The 26,728-nt window shown below is 37.3% G+C and overlaps 1 protein-coding gene across 1 annotated transcript in view; it reads left to right on the forward strand.

Moving 5' to 3' along the window:
• The window catches only part of PTPRN2 (protein tyrosine phosphatase, receptor type, N polypeptide 2), a 523,716-nt gene that overhangs the window by 11,937 nt on the left and 485,051 nt on the right, over window positions 1–26,728 (forward strand). Inside the window, exon 2 of the mRNA XM_010563027.1 lies at window positions 22,364–22,477. Within this exon, the coding sequence (XP_010561329.1) occupies window positions 22,364–22,477 (114 nt within the window). The remainder of the gene's footprint in view (window positions 1–22,363; window positions 22,478–26,728) is intronic.

The following is a 26,728-nucleotide window of genomic DNA, read 5'->3' on the forward strand; positions in this document are numbered from 1 at the left end:
CTCAGCTGGTGTATTTTGGAAAAGACTGAGAGGTGATTGCTGAGTGAGTAGGAAGGAGAGCCTGTGTTAGAAGCACAGAATGCTCTTAGGGGTATCTACGTATCAGTCTTTTCTTTTAGCATGTGAAATCTGTCGAGAGACTCCATTGTTATTGCATCAGGCCTCTTTTGATTCGTCCCTCTTAATGCTTTTCTGGTTAGTCTTCTAAATAAGAGCCAAGAAACTTAATATAATTGTCAGAATATATATATATTTATATATTTTTTTTTTCTTTTGCCTAATTAAGGGCTGTGGCTGCTCGGACCACATGTTACTAAACATCCATCTGGAAGTAGTTATTCAAAATGTGGCCTTCTAAATGGACAGGAGATACACAAACAAAGCTTCAATTCATAAAATTACCCCTCACCAGTTAATATTCCAGGTAATAAAGTAGCAACAGATTTGCCAGCCAAACTACTTTCATGCTGATGCAAGGTTTTCAAAGGAGAGAATCCTATGGCTCTGTTAATACTTTGCCCTGGTTTTTATAAGATTGATGTTAACCAAGATGAGTAATCATTAGCTAAACCAGAAATTATGATAAGTAAAACTCATTTAAGAAACTTGATGCTGAATAATCTCCATCCCAGTTTCCTGAAAGAACTGACACACCAAACGGTGGGTCTGGTAGCTAGTACTGTAAACACAGCAACAGAGTGGGGAAGATAGTATTGCTTATATGTAAAAGGCAGAGAGTGTGAGTCAGGCAAATGCAAGCCTATAAATCTGATTGGAGTTAAATGGGAAGAAGACAGTATAAATCTGCCCAAGATGCATCATACCAGTGGCCTGAGGAGGTTTGCTTTGTTTTGTTCTGTTGTATTTTTGAAGGAGAACTGACTTTCTAGACAGGAAATGGAGGCAATGGCATCAACTGGACTTCAGTGAAGTACTTGGTCTGTATAAGAAACTTTTATTTAAATTTCAGAGTACAGAGACTATGAAAGGAATTGTAGAGTGAATACAATGTCTTAACAGAGTATGCCAATGGATAGTATTGATGAGAGAAGTACTTGGACTGAGCTTTGTAAAAGAATTTCTGCAGGATTTTGTAAAAGATCTTGCTTTGTATTTTTATTAGTGGCTTTAGGACAAATATTAAGATAGTGCTGACAGAAAACTGAGCTACTTTCTTGGTAAAAAGAGAAGAGGAGTATCACACTGAAAAGAACATGTAGCTCTGAGAAGTGGAATGTTAGAGTCATATGAACAGTACAAAGTGCAAGTTAATACACTCAAGGACTAAAAGCTCGACTATTAGAACATTCACAGTTGGAAATGGCAGAGGAAGAGAAGGGCCCAAATGGATTTTTCAACTGTGGGATGATTGTGCATCCTGACTATGATGTTACCGTGAAAGACCATGGACAATTTTAGTATGCATCTATCTAAGCACATGGAGGCAGAGATACACAAGTAGCAGTGTATATAGCCTTACCAAAAGATGGCCTGGAATACTCATATGGACGTTTTCTTTCCAAAGCATTGAAGAAGATTTAGCTGAAACTGGAGAGAGTGCAGGAGAAAGGCTGGTAATAAGATTAGAGAATGAAGTCTCTCACAGTAAGGGAGCTAGAGGAGGACATCCTATTTAACCTTGCAGATTAAGCCAGAGAGATGATACCTGATATGCAGGTGATACCTGATGATGCAGTTGGTATCTGTAATTATGTTATTGATAAAATACCAGGGGAGGGGTAAAGAGGTATTTAAGCTAAAGACCAGTATTAGCGTGAGAACAGATAGGTACTAATGAGTCATGGGTAGGTTCGGAATCGGTCTTAGAGGATCCTTCCAAGACTTTGGGCTCTGGAGCCGACCTTTCAAGTAGGACCTTTGAAGGAAAAAGTGAGAAATGTCTTGAAGATTCAGTTGGTATATTTTTATTACAACATATATTAGAGGAAGTTCCTTTCATTCTTCCTATCCTATACTTGGCTTTAAACTCAGTTGCTACACTGTCCGTTACACAAAACTGCTCTTCTGTTAATGGTCTCAGATGCTTGTGATATGCATAGGTGTTTCAAGAAAAAAAAAATCTTGAGAATCAATATCCACTGCTGTTTATGCTGTGTGCTTAAAAATATGTGGCTATATGGGCTATAAAAAGGACCAGGGCTCGCTGTCTGGCCCTGCATCTGTGCAGCATAGAGTGGTCCATTTCTGGTCAAGAGGTGGACAGGTACGCACTGCCTCCTGTAAGTGTGTCTTGAAATGTTGTAGCTCATGAGCTATCCACATGGTTAGCGTGGAAGAGTATTAGTTGGGACAAAACCATGCCAAAGACCTTTCTAACATGTTACTGGTGCAGGCCAAATGCCAGTGCCCAGAAGGGTTCTGTAGCATGGTTTTGTTTACCAGTGCATACGGAGCTCTTGGGCGCTGTCTTAGACTGGGACTGTGGCTTGAGGAGCACATGAAATACAAATTGGATTGCTTTATCTTATCTCTGATATAAAGCAATAGGTCAACTATTAATCTAGTGTAGAATGAAACAAGACTTTTTTTAAAAAAGCTTGGTAAACTGCTACTGAATATTTTCTTAGAAATCATGGATTTCTGAAAGGTTTTTGCTGTTTGTGCTTGATTCCACTTTAGACAAAAGAAAACCAATAATATACTGAAGAGTAAGATTTTTGTAAGAGGTTGCTAATTTGAAAAATATGGGGGTTTAATTTGAAATTTGCTAAAATACATAGCAAATTTAGAAACTCTGTGTTTAGACATGTGATTTGAGAATTTTTCTCATCTTGAATACAGGCTCAGAATGTATTAGGCCTATTTCTTATAAATAATACATGTTTTAATTCCTTTTACTGTTTTACCAGTTACCTCAGGCTTTATCTTCTTTGTATTCATTTCAATAAGCATCTATGCCCTTCTGCCTTATATCCCCCATGTTTGACAGAAGATTGTGTAACCACTCATAAGCAAACTTAAAGCTGTCCTTCAGATTCCTTCTTGAAATTCTTCTCTGTGAAGCATACAAAGTTCAGGGAACTGGACTGTGTTTAGTATTGCTTGTCATTCTGGCTGGTATTGCCAAGCTCTTACTTGTGTATCCATGTCCGAATGCCATAAATAATCATTTATGAATGTAATCTCCTTGGAGGAGAGTTTTTAAAATTACTATTTTATTTTATATGTATATATGATACTAAAATATCTAGATGCACATATAAAATATAGTTATTGTAAATATATATATGGATGGATTTTTTGTTGTATGTTTGCATTTCTAATATATTCCCTGAACAATTCTTGAGCATGCTAGGTACTACTATGATATCAATAATTAAAACTAGTGGTGTAAAAGATATGCTGAAAGACTTGTGGATCTTATAGCACATTCCTTTCCTTTGGTTCTTGGTGCTATTTAATATATGCCTGGTACTTTCAAGGACAGTACTGCATGCAAATTTTTTACTTTGCATATAGTATGATCCATCTGTGACTTCTGCTTTGTTTTGATTTATTTTAGTTCTGGCTTTAACCACCATATTATGGCATTTACCCATTCCCTGAAATGGATGCACTGATGGCCATTATTAAATAAGTATCATGTTAAACAAAACTATGAAGCTCATATTTTTAGCTGTTATTTTTTTCTACAACGGATGATATTTTTTTTTACCATTATTTGAAAGCGATATGACTATTTGAAGGAATGTTCTCATGTTCTGTATTTCATGTTCACTTATAATATCAAATGCTCAGACCAATGGATCCTGTTAAATCAAGAATAAACACTTGATACATAAGTATAGTATATCCAACTGATTCAGCTGTAGCAGGTACTTCTCTCTGAAGTGATTTAAAAATTAACTGTTAGAAATTGACTATGATACAAATCACAGAAAACTAGTTCTGTTTTTCTACGAATAAAAATAAGACTTGAAAATGTATTTGAATACACTTAAATAACTATATTTAAGAACACCCCACTTAGTGCTAGGAAATTAACAGTCGTTTTATTCATTTGGAATAGAAATGCCTTCAACCTTTCAGGGAAAGCAAGAGCAAATTACAGCCAAATTTTCATTTCACAAGTCATCTTCATCCAGGATAAGCCAGGGCCCCAAGGTCAATTCTTCAATTTGGTATCCTATTTCCATAATGTTATTCTGCAGTGTACTTCCATTATTACTGGAGCAGTGCTCGCTTTCCTATTAGTTTTATAAATGGCTATGTTAATGCCTTTTTGCAGACAAAACCACCTTTTGTTAATATCCCAGTGGATTTCTTAAGGATTAAAATATATTTTTAAGCAGCTATTGGTTCTATTTGTATTTTTTCATTGATGATTAGCCCTTGTCACCTACCCAAAAGTGGCATTGTTCAAACAGAGATCAAAGTAGTTTTTAAGATGTGTTGACTGATTGGCTTGACTGACAGAAAAGAAACAATTAGAAGCTGAAAATTCTAAGAATCTTTGTAAAATTTAGTAATAGCTAAAGCAGTGCAACAGTGCGGGGGGGCGGGGGGGATGGGGAAAAAATGTATTCTGGCCAGGGAATAGCCTTTTGTTAAGGCACGGAGTTCTACAGATAAAACTGTTTTCTTTGTCTTTTCTGTGCTGTTAGTAGTGATAAGGTACCCCAGTTCAGCTCAGCTTAGCTGGGCTACAGCTGTTACCCCTAAAAACTTGCCGTTTTTGTTTCAGATAATTAGAAATTTACTTCTACAGTTATAATAATTTGTGTATATATTACATTATATGTAATATCTTATCCAAGATAAAAATGGTTGGAAGATGTCTGCAGTGTTCAATATTGTACATCCTTACTAGGAGGATTTGTGTTTACTGTGCAGCCAAGTATTGAGTAAGAAGTTCTCCTTAGACCCTAGATACAGTGGAAAATGCCAGTTCTTGGGAGCAATGCTGATGAAATTTTTTTACTGGGGTGTTTTTTGATAGGAGGATAAGTGATTTATATACATAAAATATCAATTTATTCAAGAAAGTATGGTGAAAGAAGCTATTGATTGCTTACCTTGATTTTCCTTAGTCTACATATCTTGTAAACACTCTACAAATACTTTAGTAAATATACGACAAAATCCTGTTCATAGTAGCATAGTATTCTGTTTTGCTTTGAAGCTGAACCTTAGAATAGAATATTTTTGTTAGAAGGGACCTACAATGATCATCTAGTCCAGCTACCTGACCACTCTGGGGCTGACCAAAACTTAAAGCAGGTTGTTAAGGGCACTGACCAAATGCCTCAAACACTGACAAGGCTTGGGGCATCAAGCACCTCTCCAAGAAGCCTGTTCCAGTGTTTGGCCACCCTCTCAGTAAAGAAATGCTTCCTAATGTCCAGTCCGAACCTCCCCTGGTACAGCTTTGAACCACTCGCACGTGTCCTATCACTGGATCCCAGGGAGAAGAGTTCAGCACCTCCCTCTCCGCTTCCCCTCCTTGAGAAACTGTAGAGCACAATGAGGTCACTCCTCAACCTCCTTTTCTCCAAACTAGACAAACCCAAATCCTTAGCTGCTCCTCATAGGACATTCCTTCCAGCCCTTTCACCAGCTTTGCTGCCCTCCTCTGAACGTTTTCAAGGACCTTCACATCCTTCTTAAATTGTGGGGCCAGAACTGCACACAGTACTCGAGGTGACACTGCACCGATGCTGAACACAGCCTGGTAATCGCCTCTTTGGACCGGCTGGTTGTGCTGCGTTAGGTCCAAGTTAATACATTTATTAAGTGGATTTTTGTAACAGAAGATATGTCTTAACTGGAACTTTATCTTCCTGAGAACAGCTATCCAAATGCCTATGTTTAATTTCTGAAATCAGACTGATAAATGTTTGATACCTGACCCTGACCTGCTGCAGCTGGAACAAAACAAGTGGCCTTAGTACCATCAAGACAGAATGGTCCTTTAGCTTTGGTCAGCACAGCTCCCTCTTGTGTTTTAATCAAGTCTTTTAAAAAAAGAGAAGTCTTTCTGCATGACTTTTTTGTACATCCTCACATATTTGTGTGTGTTGGAAATGTATGGTCTAGCAATTTGTCATGGAGCTCAAGCACTTCTGACATATTGTCTCTGATGAAGTTATTTAGGTTGAAATGTTCAAACTTAGATGCTTAAATATGAGTATATATGACAACTTAATAACAGTCTGCTGAGTATGGTTTGCTGTTGTGTCACTGGCAATTTGGGATAAGCAGACACTTTAAAAAAACCAGAGAGGAGCATTTTTATTTTAGTACCTAATACTAATTCAGGTTTTCAAGGTATGCTATACTCTGATTTGGAGCAAAGTTCAGAGGTCCTTGAAGTGATAGACTTGACCTAGCATCCCACACTGTACAGATGGAACCAGTTTAGATCCTAAACATATTTGCATACTCTCAGAAAGGCTTATTAACACCTGTGAAGGAGAACACCATTGTAGTTAAATTGCTTCTAGACCCCCTCTGCATGCATTTAGCTAACTCCAGTGCACCTGCTTTTTGGGCTTTCCCCAAGTGTCCTGTTTCTAATTAGGTGCTGGTGTGAGCACCTGCTGTTGGAGACAGGCTCTGGTTTTACCTGACCTCAGTTCAGGCACTCTGCTGAGTGTGAGTTAAGAACTGACAGTCTCTCCAGAGTCGATGCAGAGAGGCACTTTTGCAGAGTGCAATTCATCCTACCTAACATTTGAAATATCTTCTGAATGTACTCCCTTCTCTTTTGCTCTCTTGGAGATTCTCCTCTTGGAGACTTTCCCCTTTCCCTGTAGTGTTCTTCAGTTCTTCTAAAAATCTCCATAGGTCTTGTGGCTTCCAGTGTATACATGCTGTCTATTAGTTAAGATACTTTATATTAAAAACTGTCAAAGAAAGGAAAGCAATTTCATACAGTTCCCAAATTAATGACAGTCTGCTTGCACATTGGTTGCTTTCTGTTGGCATCTGGGTCCTAGTACAGACTGCCATTCTTAATCATATTTTAATTTTCAAATAAATTGCTTTCATTATCCTTTCATTTACAATACCATGTGTGCATTACTGCTCATTAATGTTTGTCATCTACTTTGCTGAGACTGGGTTTTTAAATAGCCATGGTTGCAATACAGTAATTAAAGATGATCCATGTTGGTTTTGTAGAAATTATTCTGAAGCCTTCTTACAAAAAAAAAAAAAGGAAAACCAAACTGAGAGTGCTGTTGAAATCAATTCCTTAAACGTATGGAAGCAGCTTAGCATAAGGCTTTGCCTGTAGGTAAAAAGAGGGCACTTCTAATGGTTTTACTAGAATGATGCCTAATGATGGATCTGTATGAAAACTATATTTCTCTGTAATTACTGACAGGCCTGTTGTTTTTGAGTGTAAGATTTTATACTCAATATAAAGTAAGATTTTTTTGCACTGCTTTCCAAAATTTTAATTCCAATGTCTGTTTAGCATTGTTAGTTTCTATTCAGCCAATTCTTTCCCCCTTTTTTCCACTCCAGATACCAAAAACATGAAGGGACTGAAACAACATGACAGGGATTTTAAAATTACAGTTTTGGAACAGAATCCCTGTGGGACAGAAGTCGAAACAGTAGCAGTAACCTCTGTCCTGATTTTGGCATAGCCATCTTCCATAGGTTGTACATCATAATATGGAAATTCTTCCTGTATCTGCACTTGCAATTAGTATTTGCTTGCCTATGACACAGCCTGTATGACTGATTTTATGCACACACAAAACTGTGGATCTCAATACCTGTGCCTATCTGATATTTTTATTCCTTTGCTCCTTAAGTGTATGTGCTCAGCTTTGAAAATCTGGCCCTTAGGGATCCTGATATCAATGTTCAAAAGTAATGTCACTAGTGATATGGCACAGGAGTAAAGGAACAATTATACATTATTCAAAGAAAAATTTAAATGGATTTTTGAGGTATGATACTCTTTATGAACTGCCAGAGAATTAGTTGTTTTTCTTGTACTAGTATTTTAAGAAGCGACTTCAGGTGATGGATATATCCTAACATAACAGTGCTTGGCCCCAAGAGTTGGCGCACTCTTCTTGATGGGACTTGAGTCCTGCAATCACCTGCAGCACTTCTGTGTCACACTGTGTGGTCATGGCTGAAGAGGTCTCTCATTTATATCAGACTGCATTTGCTTCTGAGATGAGAAGATGAAATACGTTCTGCTTCTTTCAGTCTATGCCATTATTTGCTCCTAAAGAACCTTGCCACCTCGCCATGACTAAGATCTTAACACTCTCTCCCTGGCTCAGAGCAAAAAGCAAAAGTCTTAAGAACCAAAATTACTGACATTCCCAGTTTTTTTCTACAGTTTGTATATCTTCATGGAAGTGTAATGAAGGGAAAATATTTGGAAATGTGAAAGTATAGTAGAAGCAAATATATTTGGAAATACAATTTTTTTTTTTCAGTGTTGTCGCACTCTGGTTAAAATAACGCTCCATAAATTATTCGAATAGTATAGTAATAATTTCAAATAGATAGATTCAATTAATGATAAATCAATAGATTCAAATTAGTAATAAATTTATAAATTTGCTTATTTGACCGATAGAAGAAAATTCGACACCTTTCTTTTTGAACCTTCTCTTACTTTATTATTGTACTCAAGCAAGTTGAAATAGGTGTAATGCCTCCTCTTAATGTTTATTAGCTGAAAAGTCAAGCTGGGTGAAAACTGAGAGTAGCACCTCAGCTGAGATTGAATCCACAGATTTTTTTTAGAGTTTGTTCTTTTGTTATGGCTAATCCATTCATCAAAGCTTTGTGGCTTTATTCGTATCAAGGTATGTATCTGTTCAGTTTAATGATTTAGATTTTAGTTTTGCCAGATCACCTTCAGTATGTGCCCCTCTCTCTTTGGTAACTCTGGAGGAAACCTGTCGCAACTATACTACTAATTTACCTGTCCAATCTCATTTGCAAGGTTCAGTGAGCTGAATCAGATTTAAAAACACTTTTTCCTAAAACTCAGGCCATTTAGTATGAAAAGAAACATTGCCTTTGTTCATTGTTAGGAATAATACTTTCTCTTATTTGAAATTTCTCTCTTCTCATTAATGGTGAAAAATGGAAGATGAGAAGGTAGAGAAGTGATAACCCTGCTCTAGGTCATCTAAATACATTGTGTAGGTAAAACTGCAGGTTTACTAGGGAGAGTGTGGTGAGCTTTGGGAGTATATCTCAGAAGTTATTTTTCACTGAAAGAAGGCCAACAATTACGCCTTTGTGAAATGAATTCATCAATCCCATTCTAAATGTAAGAGAACCCGTAGCCATATCACACTGTATCATGATCACATAAGACATTTCAACCTAAGTGCAGTCAGTACTTTGAAATCACATGTGCATAGGAAACTTCAGTGCCAAAGAAAGGTGTGTTTCTGCTTCAGTAGATGGTCTTCATCTCATGGGCTCCGTGTTACAGCAAAGCTTTAAAATTTCCTGAAGGGTATGATAAGATACATGGCAGCATTCTGCAACTGCTTTTAATTTTCAGGTTTTTCTAAAATTGTGGAAAAGCAAGACAGCCATGGAACACTGAGGCTGCAGTAGAGACAATTGCTTAAGCAAATAGTTATTTTTAAGCATGGAAATATTCCCAGTAGCATCTGGGAGACTTGCAATGAATGTAAATTTAGGCATGTGCTTAACAGTAACTGAATGCATTGGAGTTTGTACAGAAAGAGACTGGGTAACATGACATCCTTCAGAAGTACTTGAGATCTCAAATGCTTATCAATATTTGCCTTAAATCTAAACCTGAACTTTGTGTGAAAGAGAATTCCATGAGTGTAAAATTTGTTGCAGGATATTCCTTCCATTTTCTGGACATGCATAAATATATCAAAGACAAAACTTTGAGGGGTCATAGCTCTCTGGATATGGTGACTTGCGGATGGTTAGTCATTCTTTTGGGTGGAATAAAGGTAAACAAATTATTTTCTAATTTTGGCAGTATATCATTACATTCTCTGGTAAAGTGAGTGTCTCTAAGTATATGCTCTTCCTATTTACAACTTTTCCTGTGGTGGGTAATGATGTAATTCTGTATATGCTGATTATAACATGCAAATACAGTGACAGTTACAATTCATCATAATTCTGGATGGCCCCAGATTCAGATTTCAGTAACCAGATAATCAGAAAAGGTGATTATACTAAAAATTGTAATCAGAATGGGTGCAATAAGGCTTTGCTACTCCTGTTCCAGTACATGAAGGGTATTAATATTCGAACAGAAAATCAGAATCTGCGCAGAGATGAAGACAGGAAAGAGAAGTGGTAATGCGGTTAAAGAAATGTAATGTTGTCAGTTTTGCATAGATTGTCTTATTATGGTCATGTTTATCAAGGTTTGAGGAATATCCCACCTACTGTGAGAAGACTTCCCTTAATGCATTGAAGCTGCTGCAATAGCTTTAGAGTAAGCAGTGAACGCTTGCTTTTCAGTAATGTAATAGGGATCTACGCAACCCTTGTCTCTCTGTATAAGAGGTATCAGTAATGTCAGTGAATTGCTGAGGACCTGCCAACAATGTTAAAAAAAAAATAAAAATCTTGTTTATGTAGATATATTTTTCTGTTTGTTTTGTGGTATTAAAATAAGCAGAGCAGAAAATGATAGATGTTTTGGGTGGTGGGGGTTTTTTGTTGTTTTTTTTTTTTTTTTTTCTTTTTTTGAGTAACAGTCACTGTCCAGATAAGGTGAGGGCTAAAAGATTTCTCTTCTTCATACCACATAATATGCCATTTTCATTTTGTGCTGCTTATAACCCTGAGTGTCACAGCTTTCTATTCTAGTCTGAATAGTCAATGAAACATTATGAAGCCGATAAGAAAAGCTGGTCCCCGTTACTTGGCAACGGCTGTTAAGCAGAGCTGAGTGCTGTTGATTGAGAAGATTAGCTGCCATAGATAAACCTCCTCTTTTTGCTGCCCTGCTGCTTATCTTTCCACCCATAACAAGTTGCACCAAATATGACAGCAGTCAGTGGTTTAGGCAGAATATGAACTTTGTGGCAAACGAAGTTTGTGCAAAAGACTTGGGGTGCTGCCTTTAAAATCTTGAATTTATTAAGATTTGCAGGTTGTTTTCTGGACTGTCCTTTCTTGACTTTGGGGTGAACATTTTTATTTGAAAGGCTGATGCTCCAGGTGTGAGAGAAAGGGGATGTTCAGCTCCTACATTGTCCATTCATAAATACTGAAAATAGCAGCAAATTTTTTTATCGGTTGTCTCTGGCTCCTGTTCTTAGCAACATTGAAGAAATAAATGAAATACACTGTAAAATTACTGCAGTTACTAGATATGTAGAAGTTGGATTAAAAAATAAAAATTGACTATTTTGTTTGATGCCTTTGGGAGAAAATGCTATTGTAGATTAAACAAAAATGTCTGGCTACATCAAAAATTGTTTATATATGTACATGGCTTGGAAATCTTTCTATTTTAGGTATATCCAAATTACGTTTCATCAGAGAAGGATTTTGTTGACAGGCGAATTAGAGCTGAAATAGGGCTAGGGTAGAAAGTGGTGGGTTTTTCAGGATGTCTTTTCTTTTTCCTCTCACATTTTTAAAATGTTGCTTTATTCTTTTGCTTTCATCAGTGATTTTACAGTTCTGTTTACATTTTTGCCTTTGGAGAGGTCTTTGCAAACCTTTCCACTGGCCAGAACGAAAGCGTAGGCTTGACTGGTTGAATAACTGGGGAATGGCAAAGCACTGGCAGAAGAGCGAAACTCTGAGGTGACACCCTTAAGAAAAGTAGTCTTTGTGCAAGGATCTGGGTAAACAGTTACTCATCTAGAAAGTGTTGTAAGTTCAGCAATATTATTTAAATGCATGTTGTCGTTTTCAGTAATCCAGCAAGAAGCTTCAGAATCATAGATTTTGGGTTGAAGCATTTTTCTTCACCTAAGTTTGCAATCATTTTTGTTAGCTCTATCAAAACATACTAAAAAAAAGTGATGGTTTCTGCCTGGAAGAGCGTTCATCTGGAGTATAAGAAGAGACAACAAACAGATATACTGTTTTCTGTGTAGTTCTGTTATCCCAAGCAAGAACCTGGCACTTCATAAGCAATATAATATGAGGTAGAAATTTAGAAAGATACAGTATGGCGCTCATTAGTAAAATATTATTTCAGTGGGGTTTTTTGCTGATCCTGTAGTCCTCCTGGCTTTCAAGTTTTTTTTGTTGTTTTTTTTTTATTTTGCATCTTTGATGAACTGTTATTTCCTCCTTTTGTAAGATGAATACTTTGTTCAAAATTATTCTTATTTATTCTATCTTCTTTGAAGAAGTACATGTGCTGAGTATACAACTTCTGTACTTAACCACTCAAATTGCAGGAGACTCTTAAGCTGTGAGCAGCTTAAATTCTGCCCCCAAACTCCAGTTAAATAATGGCTTTTGTGTACAGTATATTAAAAAGCATATTACAACTTACAAGTATGCTCAAATGTTAAATATTTCCCGTGAGCTGTATGTATTCTGTCAATAAGACAGGAAGAAACTTGGAGTTGCACATTTCACAAACATCGAGGAGTCTCTGCTCCGCACCCATTGCAAAAGCAGAAAAATCTTGCTTTTCAGATTCATTCTTACCATAATTTTAGACACTGCAAATCTTAAAAGTTGTTATGAACTGTAACACACAAAGCTGAGGAGAATTAAATACTTCTGAAACTGCTCCCAGTCCTGTTCCAGATCTCTGTTCCCATATCATTTCATCTGTCTGCAGGCTTACTTATAGAGACAAAAGATCATCCTCTATTCTGAAGACTTCTGCGCTGGAAAAGGCATTTCACCATAGGGCTTTTTCCAGCCTGGAGATAATCTCTTTTGCTTCTCTCAATGTCTTTTCCAAAATTTATGACTCATTTTAAAATTTGGACACCAGAACTCTGTATTCCCACACTGACCTCATCCATGCTGCATACTGAATGACGTCACCTCCTCATTCCAATTTATTGCTGTCATGTTCATATATCCGCAAACCTTATTAACACTTTTGCCCTGGTATTGCCTCAGACTGAATGCTGGGGTCTGAACCAAACAAGGAGGACTGTAATGTCTCACGCCCTTCACCTATTGCCATTAGCAAAGCTACGGGCAGTGCTCAGGCTGTGTCCCACAGCGGGGGGACAGCTGTGTCCGGACTTCTAATTCATTGTGATAGAAATAACTTTTCCGAATGCAGCTTCTGATAGGTGGTCCTAGGTATGTAACGTCATATTTAGCTACTTTAAAGCACAGTTTGCTTGAAAACTGACAGATTTTTCACGCTCTCCAGACTGTTCGGCAGAAACTGTTAGCATCCCTCTGTCAAAGTTTGCAGTGAGGTTCTCGGCTGTTCCAGTGCCCATGATGTGCTGTGGCTTCTGCAGGCGTGCTGATATTTCATACTTGAGCAAGGTGCAGAGATCTCCGAAATAGCTTCAAACAGTTTTAATCAGTCCACAGGGTGCAACTCTCTGTGAAGTTATCCTAGTTTATAAGGGTTTTCCCTCCCCTTCATAAAGGAGTGCATTTAAAATTTTTGCTGATGTGTTCAGGTTGGCATAACATAATTTTCTGTAATTTTTGTAATACTCTCCAGCTAGGGAACAAGATGGAGATCTTTATTACTATAATTTCATGCATGTCTGAAGTCAATTCCATTTAGAAATAAATTCAGTAGCTCAGATTACAAAAGTAATCTGCGGTCTCAATGAATATTGTCCTGCAAAGATCTAGAAAGCTTCAAGTTAGGCAAAGGTCAGAAATAAACCAAGTTTTCTCTAACTATTAAATACTGCATCTGATGAATATGAATGGAATGGTCATTAGTCATGTTTTCACAAGAACACTGTCTCCTGCAAACCCGTAATAACTAACTCTTAAAATGCAAGTTCTTGGCACTTAGACAGCACAAGTTAAAACTTTCACTACTTTGTTTTTAATACAAAATGAAAATTAATGCAGAAATCCATTTTGCTGAACATGTTTCCTTGCAGAGTTATTTTTGCCTTGGGAATACAGATGCAAGAGCAGCTACAGTCAGATCACACAGTGAAGACATTGCCAGCACCAAAGTGGTTCTTGGCACCAACCGAAAATGTAATGGGGATCCTTCAAGTGACTGAAGTACATCTCAGTGATACTTGGAAAATTAGTGTGCATAAATAAGCATTAGTATATTTGCATCTCATTGCTTCCATAAATAAATTCTTAGTCCCTCCAGTAACCTCTGTTCATAAATGCATACTGAGTAAAAAAAAAAAAGAATTGTTCGTGTTCCATCATTCCTCATTGCTCTGGCTTAATTTTAAACAGTGCAAGCAATAGGAGCTCCATTACTCTTGCAGGAGGGAGTTTAACAGCTTCAGAATAGTTTCTCCCTGCTTGAAACTTGTTCTGATTCAGAGTGTTCAGTTTTGTCTTTTCACTGCATTTCTCCCAATAATGTCATAAATAATTGATCAACCGTGTTGCATAAATTTTTAGTCTTTTCCCATAAAGAATCAGATAGTTCAATGCTTAAGGATCTATTTCTACCTCCTTCCTTTCCTTTTTCTCTGAACTTCTCTAGTTTAGCTTTCTGGTAATGATGTGGTCAGAATTTGGTGCAGTATTCCATCTTTCTTCTGGAAAATTATTAGCTTTTTCTAGATGAGGGGTGCTACATGGCTCAGATTTCTCACTAATGAGATAGCAATGTAAAGTATAAACTTACATGTTATTCTTGCAGTCCAATGACTAAATATGCTAAAGAAAAAGAGATAGCTTTATTGTAAGGCTACTAATACTTGACTTATACTTCAATTTAAAGTATTTTTCCTTTTGGAGAAGGATTTATATGTTTATGTCTTTTCTCCCTTTTCTCTTTAGTACAAGTATTGACAAAAAAAGGAGTTGCTGTTCAACTGATTTTGATTGCAAGCTCTTTTTTCTTTGAGACATCATAGCTAATATTGAGTATGTAGTTTTGCTTAGAAAAGTCCTCTTAATGTATTACAATTAGAGCTTCTTGGTTTTCTCAAGTCTGGATTGGTCTCTGTGATCAAAATTAGAAGCAGATGGTTTCTGTGGCTTACAGACTGTAGTGGTCATCTGGATGTGGAAGATATTGATTCAGTCACAGCTTTGTCATCCTTTGTTGTCCTCATCATGCAGCCGAACCCAGCTTTCATTCCACATAGTTACCTAGGCTGCAGAAAGTTCAAGTTTGATTCTCTAAGAAGTACCAAGCTATTCAAGCATCACTCAACTTGAACAGTAACTCTAGCAGCAAAAATTTAAGACTTGCTTTCTTTTCATCTCTACTTTTTCCTCTCCTTAAACTCCCTCCTGCCCTTTCCTCCAAGGCATGGCCATTATTTCTGTGGTTGGGAGGCCTGTGTGCGACCTGTTGAGACTGAGGTTCATTTCTGTACTCCGGATTGCAGAAAGTAGGCATTGAAATTTGGACCTCTCATTCTCTTAGCTGAATAACTTAACTCAGGGGCTTTTTGGAAGCGGGAAGCACTTCCTTTCATGGCAAGCCTGCTCTCCTCTTGCTTTGTTAAACTGTAGCTAGCTTTTTCATGGTCCTTTCCTTCCCTCCTTTTGCTGTACACAAGAGAGCAGGATTTTTTAGTTACTTTCTCCACACTTTACATATTTCTATTGTAACTTAAAAAAACCCTCTCAAGTGAAAGTGTGCATAATATTCTGGGACCGTACAATCCACCACTTAAATTAGCAGGTTAGCACAGAAATAGTTCCTGAAATGATATTTCCCCTCTGTTGAAGGTTATATCTTTTTTTGATGAAGGAATAACGGAGTCCTCCAGAACTTGCTCTCAGAATTACTCCTTGAGACAAGGGGACTGTAAACCCCAGAGGAGCGATTTGCTCTCAGATGTGCCTCGGGATGATTTGGAGCTTTGCAAATCCCAGCCCTATCACACTGTTTGCACAACAGCTAACTAATGCTGCTGTTAATGTGAATTTTATCTTTGAATATGAGCACTTTCGTAATCACTAATATGCCATCGAGTTCTTTCAATCAGCAGAAATATTCTGGGGTTTTAGGTTTGAGATTTTTGTGGTTGAAAGCAGACTGTCCATCCACTTTTTTCTTTAAATATCTGTGTCCAAAGAGGTAAGGAAAGGTATTAAATCTTGTTAGAGTCCTTTTATAGGGCTGTCAGGTGGTCTGGCTTTCAGCAGAATTTACAAAGTTACCTTTGCCTTCCAGGCAGCAGTTTATTTAGTAGCTGAGAAAGAGTGTATTTACTAGACTGTTTTTAAGAGTGTCCACTGCATGGTACTTTCTGGTTGGATTAAAAAAAAAATTCAAGTTTAGAACATTGTTGTTTTCTGCTTCTTATGGTGTTTCTGTTAAATCTACAACATAAATCTACAAAAAAATATGCTTTGTGTTTTATTTACAGTTGAGGATTTACTTTTATTGTATAATGTTTTGTGGCTTACACACTACCAAAAGCAGAATACCACCACATACTCTTTTTAAAACAATCTTACTTTACTTTACTTACTTCTCTTAATAATACATTACTTCCAGAAATAACTCAGCCTTTTTTTTAAAATTGTATTTCTTAATTTTAAATAACTGCCTTAAAAACTTCCACATGCCTATCGGCCACGTGGATAAGCAAGACTGAGGGTGGCTGTAACTGCATAGCACTGTATTCCAGATGAAGTCAAATGGATCTGAAAGCAATAAATTTAGAAGGTGAAGAGCTTGAGCTCCAGGACTGATCCCTGAGCACGGAACTGTCCACTAGATGCCACTATGACTGCTCCGAAACGGAAATCACCCTGGACTACTGAGGCTGCACAGAGATAAGCAAAATAAAATGGTAAAAAGGTTTTAAAAGTTTAACAGGGGGAGATTGCCTCCTAGGAAAGCTGCATTCTCGTGGAGCGCTGCAGGTTTGCAATGCAGTTAACTGTGATTGCAAGCAGCAGCTTTTGTGACAAACTGCTGCAGTGAGACTTGTAAGCATTTGCTGTTTGAAAGCATTGGAGTAGTATTTTCAAAACATTGCATGAGAAATGACACTGTAGAAGCCACTGTTGCTCTATCCATATGATCTCTACCTTGCTTGTAAAGAGAATTTTAAAGTAGAGGTATAAATTATGAACAAATTTTTTTAATAAATGGAATATTAAAAATATGCAGTTTGCTGAAGAGCTTACTTGCAAATGTTGCATGTGAGTTTGTGGACTACGTCTTCCAAAATAAGCCTCCCTCCTGGTATGCAACGTAATGTCCTCTTCAAGGAATGGTAATGTTTAAGTTTTTTTTTTTTTTATTTTTGGAAAAGGGTTTTGAAAACAAACACCTTACTGGAGAGAAGTAGCAGGGTGAGCAGAGTAAAATACTTTAACAATCTCCTTCATACTTCCTAAAACATTTAACGTCTGTGACCTTGAAGTCCAGTATCACGAGACTTTTGAGATGCAAATATTATGCTTCCCATTGGAAAATGACTTAAATATTTCCGGTAGGCAACTCAGGCTCTAACCTTGGGTTATAAGACATCAAGCACTGGCCTTTTTGTTAGTCCTGGACTGCTCTTGGATCCTACAGCACCTTAAACCAATAGCTGGGGGAAGGAGTGTGAATAATGTCCATATTCAGTGAGAAGGAAGAATCCTTTTCTTACAGAAGGTTAAGTGGCTGAAGAATGATGCCCACTGAAAACTCCGCAGAAACACTAGAGGAAGTTCTCTGATTAAGTGCAAGAGCCCAGATGATACAGTCCAAGGTGGCAGCAGAGGCCCTTAGACACACCGCTGGGCTGTGGATTTTCTTCCTACAGTACGACACAGGAGCAAAGCGCAATGCCTGCAATATGGGGCAAAACTTATGTTTTACACAAAGCTCTATGTTATAATCTTGTAATGATTGTCAGGTGATTAGGGTGAGGAAGCTGAAGCGTTGGTCGATCCAGGTATGTGAGCTGTGCCTGTGCCTGGAAAGCCGCTTCTTTTCTGGCTGCTGCAGGAAGTTTGAAGAGCAGAAGAACCGGGTTGCTTCAAAGCATCTGCTCGAAGGCTCCTTTGCAAAGGTCACTTGTCACTGCCATGTGAAAATTTCACTGCATGTAGATCTAAATAATTAATTACTGCAGAACACAATCTTTTAATTTACATCTATCAAGCTTTCATCAGCCTGCAGACGAGCTCCAGTGTCTCTACCAGTCCTCACAGCTTTGCTCAGTAGCAAAATACACTCAACAAGAACTCATTCTTTTTTTTGCTGGGGTTATTCAAAACTGTGCCAAGTCTTGTATACATCTTAGTTTCAATTGTCAGATTAGCCATACTTAGTGGTTCTAGGATGGACATGTTTCTCTAGCCAAGGACAGCTTATTATATGCTGGGATTTTTTTTTTGTAGGAAACACTAAGAATTTCATGAATCAGCTGCCCACAAATAGTCTTGCCTTCAGGGTGAAGGTGGTCACTCAGTGCAAGTTTCCAAAGACTTTTTAGTACCTGTTAAGCGTGTGATGCCTGTCTGCCATACCAAGTGAACATGCTGGTGCAATCAACTCTTCGAAACTGTTTCAAAGTAGAGATTTTTGTGCTCTCCTTTTACATAATTCAGTATCTAGATGTCAGTCATGACCGTAACGTGGTGCTTCCTTCCTCAGTAGGTAATAGAGGTCATAAATATCCACCAATTCTTGGCAAATGGGCAATAATAATGAATTAAGATGGGAGTTTTCCGTTTGCTTCTAAATTTCTCTCAAAAATCACCTTTCCAGAACTTGTGTTTTGACTTGTTCAAGGTTTAATCTATCGGTTGTAATTTTTTCACTGGAAGTTGATAAATATTCAGTGTAAATACATGTTCCATAGTTCAGGGTGTTGTCTCTAACAAAGGAGGTTCATCTGCCACTATTTGAGATTTATTGGGCTCCTGGGTTACGTTAAATTTGTGTCTTTTGATCTTAGCACCTAACTTTGTAATATATAGTTGTCGAAATTCAAAATTTTAAATAGCAGCTTGTAAAAATTTAGGCTTGCATTTTTTCTCAAATATTAAACCTATTAGCAAAATAGCCAAATACATAAAGAAGCATCTCACTGTCTCCTTGGGTATATTATTCTTCTGTTTTAGTCTCTTCTTTGGAAACAAACGTAGAAGCCGTGTAAAAGTCAACATTACCATGCTGTTAACGCAGATGTTTCCAGGTCTAAGTATAACTTGTAAGATATTACTATGGAAATTTCAGATACTACTTTTTGCTAACGGTTAGCAAATGATAGCACTTTAATAGCAACCATATGTGTATATTGATCAGTTGTCTCAGCCTTCCCTCATTCCGGGCATGTGTAAAGAGCAGATGTCTTTTGCATATTACGTTCCTTCTCAGAATACAATTTTAATCAAAGTTCAGTATGAACACACTCTGAACAGCTACAGGCATGCAGTGGATGGTGGTTATTAAAGCATCACTCATGCTTTGAACTTCCTCTGCTGTATGACATTTACTGTAAAATCTGGGAGCTTTTCCATTTTTCTTTTTGCTTCATGACAACTTTGGGCAGCTCGCTTGTCAGAGGCTGTTAGAGGTCAAATGGGTGCGTGACAGGGTGCTCAGACACCAACACGCTGCAACAGCCCCGCATCGCCCTGCGCCAGAGGTGGGTGCAGCTGGTCTGGAAAGATGCACTATCTATTTACCCACTGTAAAGATCTCAGTGGGTTTGGGTAGTTCATGGCAGACTAAGCTGGACAGTTTGTAAACACTAGCTGTAACTTAAGTGAAAATGAGGTTTGTGCTGGACCAAAGCCATTTCTGAATTTGGGCCACATCTGCCAAATAGATTTCTTGGGAAGAAAAAGAGGGGGAACTTTTACAAATATTTTTTTTTTTGTAAAATGGCTCTCCCTTGCCTTCCCCCCTCCCACCCCCCCCATCTATGTAATTTTAAGAAGGTTTGGTTAAAAGGTACCCTGAAAATTGAACGCTCAACCTCAGTTTAATTTTTTAGGTTTTAAATCTTGCCGCAGAAACCTCACAATCAAATAAAAAATAAAAAAACCCAAACAAACCAACCCCAAACAAATAGAAAAACTTAGGAAAATTCCTACTTTTTAAAAAAAAGCTACTGAACTGAACTATGAAATCTACTATTTGCACAACTCCAGTCCAACTGTAATCCCCACTATAAAGACCCTCTGTAGTTTAGAGATGGTATTTGCCAACCGCTCCTTGGGGCATACTACTCCTTCTCCACTCTCCTAGTACTGCATTTAGCAGAGCAGAGCACTATTTGTGATTGCAGCCTCTTCAAAGCTTATTATGCCCATATTTCAAGTACAAAAGCCAAAGTAACTTGCAGTTTCTCCCTAAGCAGCCCCAGCGTTTTGGGATAGATTGTATAATGCAGCTCAGACTCATGCACTAACTGTTAATGTTAGAATTTAAATAGGTTTTGTTCTATTCAAGGGCAGTAGGCTAAAGGTTTCTGAAAACTCTGGTTTTAGGAAGAAAAGTTAGGTCTCTTTTAGAGTTTGTGTGTGAATTAGCTTTTGCATCCATGGAGATATCTTTAAATGATACTTAATACAAAAAAACTTTAATTCGTGCTGAATGTGTATGCTCTTCTGGACTCTAAAATAAAGTTATATTTATCTTTAAGGTATGTTATCTTCAAAAAATCACAGAATATTAGCTGTTTATATAAACACAGATTTTGTCCTAATTATTTGTCACCAGTAATGGTGCTATTCCGAAATAGCTATTTCAAGTTATGTTTCATTTTGAACAATCTTGTTCTCCAACACGGAAATGTTCTTCTATCCCTTTCTGAATCAAGACCTTATTTATTCCTGTTATCCATCCATTTACAAGTGACTAATATTTATATACTTTGCTTATTTCCAGTGCAACAGGTTTTTAAATGGAGATGAATATTTTAATCTGCTGTTAGGCTGCTTTATACATTATATGGCAGAAAACCAAAGCAGATCTGTATGTGCGGTTTCTAAATTAAACCTAGTTTCCAATAACAAAATTAGAGTCAGAGGTAAGTTTTTAATTTGGATTAACTTAATTTGGCAGTTGTAAGTGACAGGAGGATTGGAAAGGCGAAGAAAGAAAAAATTGGCTAATTTCAATGAGGTATTTGTGTTTAACAGTGAAGGCTAATAATGCCCTTTTTCTGTATCCTGGATTGGTTTATTTTCTTTTATGCCATTATTTGTGTTTAGTGAACAGCTGGGCCAGTAGTTCCCATTTGTAGTCTTTTAGCTCTGTGAAGTAGCAGAGAAAGTAATGGACGTTTGCAAATTAATACTTACCGTTATTTTCTGCTAATCTGATGTAGCTATCCTTTTTGAGCATAGATGTAATATCAGAGCAGAAGTAATTACTCTGTTAAAACTAGTACTGGAGTAGAAAATTTTGCTAATTAAACTTGTTGCATTTAAATTGCTTCCTTTGGATCACTATATAGAAGAGAACTGTTTTGAACAATAAATGAAACCACTTTCTTTCTCAGAGGCCTAGAATTGCAGATGGTCAGATTGTGTGTGAAGCACCTAGGCTCTGAATTAGGCTTTTGTATGAAAGAGAGAAAGGTAATTTGAATGTTTGAACTCCCTGTTCCTCCCACACATACACAGGAAGCTTGTCTCAAAATGAACAATTCTCTAAATAAAGACTAATAAGAAGCTAAATTAATTAGAAGGTGTGATTTGAAAAGACATTGATGAGAAGAGTCTGTCATTTTAGACAAATGGAATGGAGCTAAATAAATTAGGCCACATTAATATCTCATTGTTCTGTGAGCAGCTTTCTTTTATTGCATTCATTAGAGGGTACTTCTTGAAATGAGCCTTTACTAGCCATTACGGATTCAGTTCTCATTTACCAATGCCTAACACGCAGCTTCTGCATTAAAAATGTTTCAGCAAATCCTCATAGTTTTTGCAAATTAATATTTATATTTCTGGATGCTGCACTTTTCATCTGCAACATAGTAGGCGCTGAACATTAAGGTTTTTTTCCCACTGAATTGTCAGTAAAGAAGTCTTACATCAAAAGATTTGGGAGGCAGAAGTCTGAAATGACTTTATAAAATAAACTGTATGCATAACTTGTACAGTAGAATCTTCCTCCAACTAATATTCTTTCCAGTATTTATTTATTTTGATAGAAAATACCCTGCCTCATGACTTCAGTAGTCCTTTGATAGCTTTTTAATGTGTCTTTTAAAAGGTTCCTTCAGTATATAATTAGGATACATTAGAAATGCGCATCTCATCACGCATTTCTTCCTCTCAGAAAACGGAACGTATATTTTTCCTTTTCTTTTTCTCTCTCCTGCAGATGGAATATTTGGGAGATGTCAGCGAGTGCCAGTAATAGACATCTATAAATATGACATTTCACCCCCTGTTCTTCAGCGCCTAAGGATCATCCTGGAGAAGCTCTCACACAGAGGTATAGTAAAAATTCTGGAGTAGGGTTAGTTGCACTGGGGGTTACAGTTATTTTGTGCCCCCTCGGAGGTGATGTCTTCAGAAGTTTTCGAAGGCAGTGTGTTTCAGGCCTGGTAGTACAGACTTTATAAAAGTAGAAAGCCTTCTGACTCACTGAATCTGCAACAAGGAGTTGGTGAAGCAATTTCAGGAGAGGTGCTTCCTCCCTACATAGTGCGTGTCTGTGACTGACACTCTATACAATAACATTTTAGCATCTGTGATTGCTGGTGTCATATAAATAAATCAGTGGGAAAGAAAAATAATTTGCCATGTATACTTTTGCACCACAGCATATTTCAGAGTGCATGGGCAGAAAACAAAACTTCCAATTAGCTAGAAAGAGTTCTTAACTTTCTAATGAATTCAGATAAGTAGAACTGCTCTGACTTCATTACAAGCTGCATCTACTCTGTTCCTTTTAATTTTTATTCAGCTTTCTGAAGTTAATCTCTGTGCTTTTTCCAAAGCCAAAAAGGACGTTCTAGCTTCTGAATGGCATAACTTGAACTAACAAATCAAAACTTGGATAAAATGAAAGCCAGTATGGTGAACAAACTTTTTAGGTACTAATACATGAAAGAAACCTCTGCTGTAGACAGCCACAGGACCAAGAAATCTTTGTAGTCTAAATTGTTCCAAGAACATTGTTGGAACAGTTAATTTTGCAATTGCATCATCTGTGTGCGTGTTTGTTCCTAAATATTTTCTAGTTACAATCTCAATTACAAACTAGTAATACTGTATTAGCATAATGCTAGTTTAATTGGGAGAAAAAATTGATTTCTTCGAAGTTCATGACTATGCTTAGAGGCTGGACTTCTAGTTTGGAAACCACTGATTTAGAGGTTTCAAAAAATTTCTAGGGATTTATTTCCTGTCCAGCAGCCCATCCAAATGAAGCAAACTCAGCAAAACTCGATTGTAGTAACTCCTGGCTGATTAACAGTTATGTGTGAATAGTACTTGTGGCTCTTTCACTTGTCATTTTCTAAAGGCTAAGTTATGCAAGCAAACTTAGAAAAATACTATTTAATCAGGGCAACATTGTATGAGTGGAAAAGCTAGTATCTGCTCTCTGTTTGAATATAATGAAGAAGGGGGGGGCATATTCCTTGCACTAAGACACCTAAATTGATATCTAAATTGATCATGCTTGCATGGACAGCCAGCACTCATTTACATCGCCTGAATATCAGTGATGAGTCCTATGTAAAGCTTCCTTCACGGGAATGTTGGAGGTAAAAGGCCTGCAGGAGCCCCATGCCCTTCTAGAGGGGCACATATAGAGGCTGATGGGAAACCCTAGGTCACCTCAGAAGATGCTTACCTGTCTCCATCTCCCTGACTACCATAAGGTTTTGGTTGGTTCAATGGAATTGATGTGACCTCCCCCTACTAAGAGCTTCCCTGATCAATAAACCAGCCCTTCCTAGGATCTCTGTTACCAGCAACCCAGCTCCCTGGATGTATCTGTTGCAGTAAACTGCAGTATGCTTCTTTTAAGGAAACTTGGGCATTGAAATTTGGACTTGTCTCATACTTTTTCATAGCAAGAGAATGACAAGGAACACACAGCTTGAAACCATGGTGAAGAGTGAAAGCACTTTTGCTTTTATCTTTTCTTACTCATGACATTTAGAGGTGCATACACAGATGTGTATATGCTTTGAACTGATATAAAAGTTTTGCAAGCAGTTTTTGTGGCCTGTAGGTATCCCAGTGAAAAGAATCTTAAATATATCTGTAAAAGATAATAGAATGCTAGAACACTTTTGTTCAAATGATTGATGTGATAAAATCACCTTTTTTTTTTTTTTTTTACTTTTTTTTACTCTCAGTATCCTTAGCAAATTCTGAAGTGTTTGGTGAGGACAGAAATATGGAAGGACTAGAATCAATACGGGCTATCAGCTTAATGTATTACTGACAGCAGATTGCTCAGAGAAGACTCTGCTGTTTGCTAGTGCTATCAGATGTAGTACATCCAGCCCTTAGGTTGTGTTTTCTGGCTGTGGTGGTCACTTGCACAGTTAGTACTGTTCTCCTGCAAAGTGTGTGCAAAACATCATGACCATTTCTGCAGTATAGGTTAGCAAGACATTGTCAAGACCACACAGATGTTCCATGTTCCAGGTAACTTCAAGAAAGGGCTTCCTTTTTTTCAGAGGTCTTACTTCCTATATCTATATGATACCCTGTTCTTCTTGTCCTCTCCAAAAAGTACTGGCCAGCTCCACTTGGTGATGCCCACTTTCCCTGGAAAGGATAGGGGACAGCATCTGCTCTCTCCTTTTTGTAAACAGCAGGACCATTTTCTCTTGGAACACTATATAGTAGGTCCCATGATAAGCAAAACTTTTAGTAATGTCTGTATTGAACACTTTCTACTTTTATTGGATGTAGATACAGTTCAGGACCAGATATTTTGGAGGTCATTAACTTGAGTGGTTTTCTAGGTTCTTACTTATTTATTTTTCTAACGTGACTTGGTTTTTCTTTTTTGTTTCCTTCCTGGTGTCTTCTTGCAATATTACTAATCTATTCTTTTTTTTTTTTTTCCTAGCAATACTCTGTTGACATCTATTTCCATAGAATTAATAAAAAAAATAAAAATCCATAGAAAGCCTTGTAAAATTTACATCCTCTTTCTTTCCTGTTTGCTGATCACTTCTAAGTGATGCCTATATTTCAATCATGGTCCAAATGGAAGCTTGTATGGTCAGGTGCTATAAAACAAAGGACAATGTGATATGAATAGCAAATATAATTTGTGATTCTGCCAGCTCGAAATGTTTACTACAATAGGGAAGCATAGGACAGAGGCTTAGATGAGTGGCACACCTGATGATAATCTGTTTAATAAAGGACTTTGACTAAAATTGAATTCAGATTTCATAATGATGCAGTTTTTATGTCTTCTTTACACATTAAGTCTATCTTTGCCTACACTGTCTACTAGTAGATTGATGATAGAAATGAATGCCTTGGAATATTAGATAGTTTCCCACAAAGAAATGATCTGTTAGCATTCAAATACCTTTGTTCATGGCATTTTCACTCACGCTGTCTTTGAGTCAGTCAAATCTTTCAAAATACCCTTCATGAAGAAGATTTTTCTGAAGATTCAGGTTTTATAAATGTGACTGTCTATATGGGAAAAGCCCTTCTCACAGTTGCTGAAAAGTGATGAATCACTTTCTGAAGTTGGTAGTACTATGATTTATAATTTATGAGGAGTTGAAACATTTCTCATTGTCTGATAAACAGGACAATCAAAAGGATGCTGTTTAGATAGGACTAAATCATTGGTAAAGGCAAATGAAGGAAGCGTCAACACAGCAGGGTGAATGAGTAGTGCCTGAAGGAAATGGAAATACTTATCCCTATGGTTGGACTTCTGTGTCCTTTTGTCCAACTTGGGAGAAGATACTTCTTGGACTATACCAAGAACGGTAAATTATCTATGCACTTCCCTGTTTGAGCTAAAATGCACAGAATACTTTTTTTTTTTTTTTTTTTTACTTTAATGAATTAAATAGATTATAAAATGTTTTGTTTTCTTCTTGTTCCAGCAATATTACTGCAAAGGCAAAGTGATTGCATCACTAAGATTGTGGGAAGTTTCACACTGATGGTTGACCTATAAGATTAGGAGCATGGAAAATGAGATAGGAGGACTAATCATGGTACATTATAACTCAAGCATGAATGCATAAATGGTACTTGAAATATCAGCATAAGCAATAATAAAAGAGAACAGTAGTATTTCTTGACTTGCTTACTCCAGGAGGGATTTCAATTTATTTCATAGAATAGTTTCTAACCAGTGATTCAGTCTAGCTGATAACATAACATGGTACTAACTCTGTGAAAACGCAGCTGCCATAGCGATGACCATTACTTGACTAAAGAGGTCAGAGATGGAGCCTGGAGGACACACTTCCTTAAAGACATCAGAACAAGGGTATTTGCTCAGCGTCACAACAAGTGGCCACCTCACTTATGATTCTGCCTCTGCGAGTGGCCACTGTGCCTGTTTATTGAAAAAAAGTAAGGAAAGTTCAAGCATTTTGCAGCATTTGTACCTTCTCAGCATTATGTGCTTGGTGGCATAGAGTTCTCCTGAGGTAGAAGTTCTATTTTTGTGTTTGCTGTATGCCCTGTGGACACTGTTTCTAGCACAGTTCAACAGGACACTGTGTTGTAAAAA

Source organism: Haliaeetus leucocephalus, unplaced genomic scaffold (genome assembly GCF_000737465.1).
Source record: "Haliaeetus leucocephalus isolate CR32 unplaced genomic scaffold, Haliaeetus_leucocephalus-4.0 Scaffold0, whole genome shotgun sequence".
Classification (NCBI taxonomy): Eukaryota; Metazoa; Chordata; class Aves; order Accipitriformes; family Accipitridae; genus Haliaeetus; species Haliaeetus leucocephalus.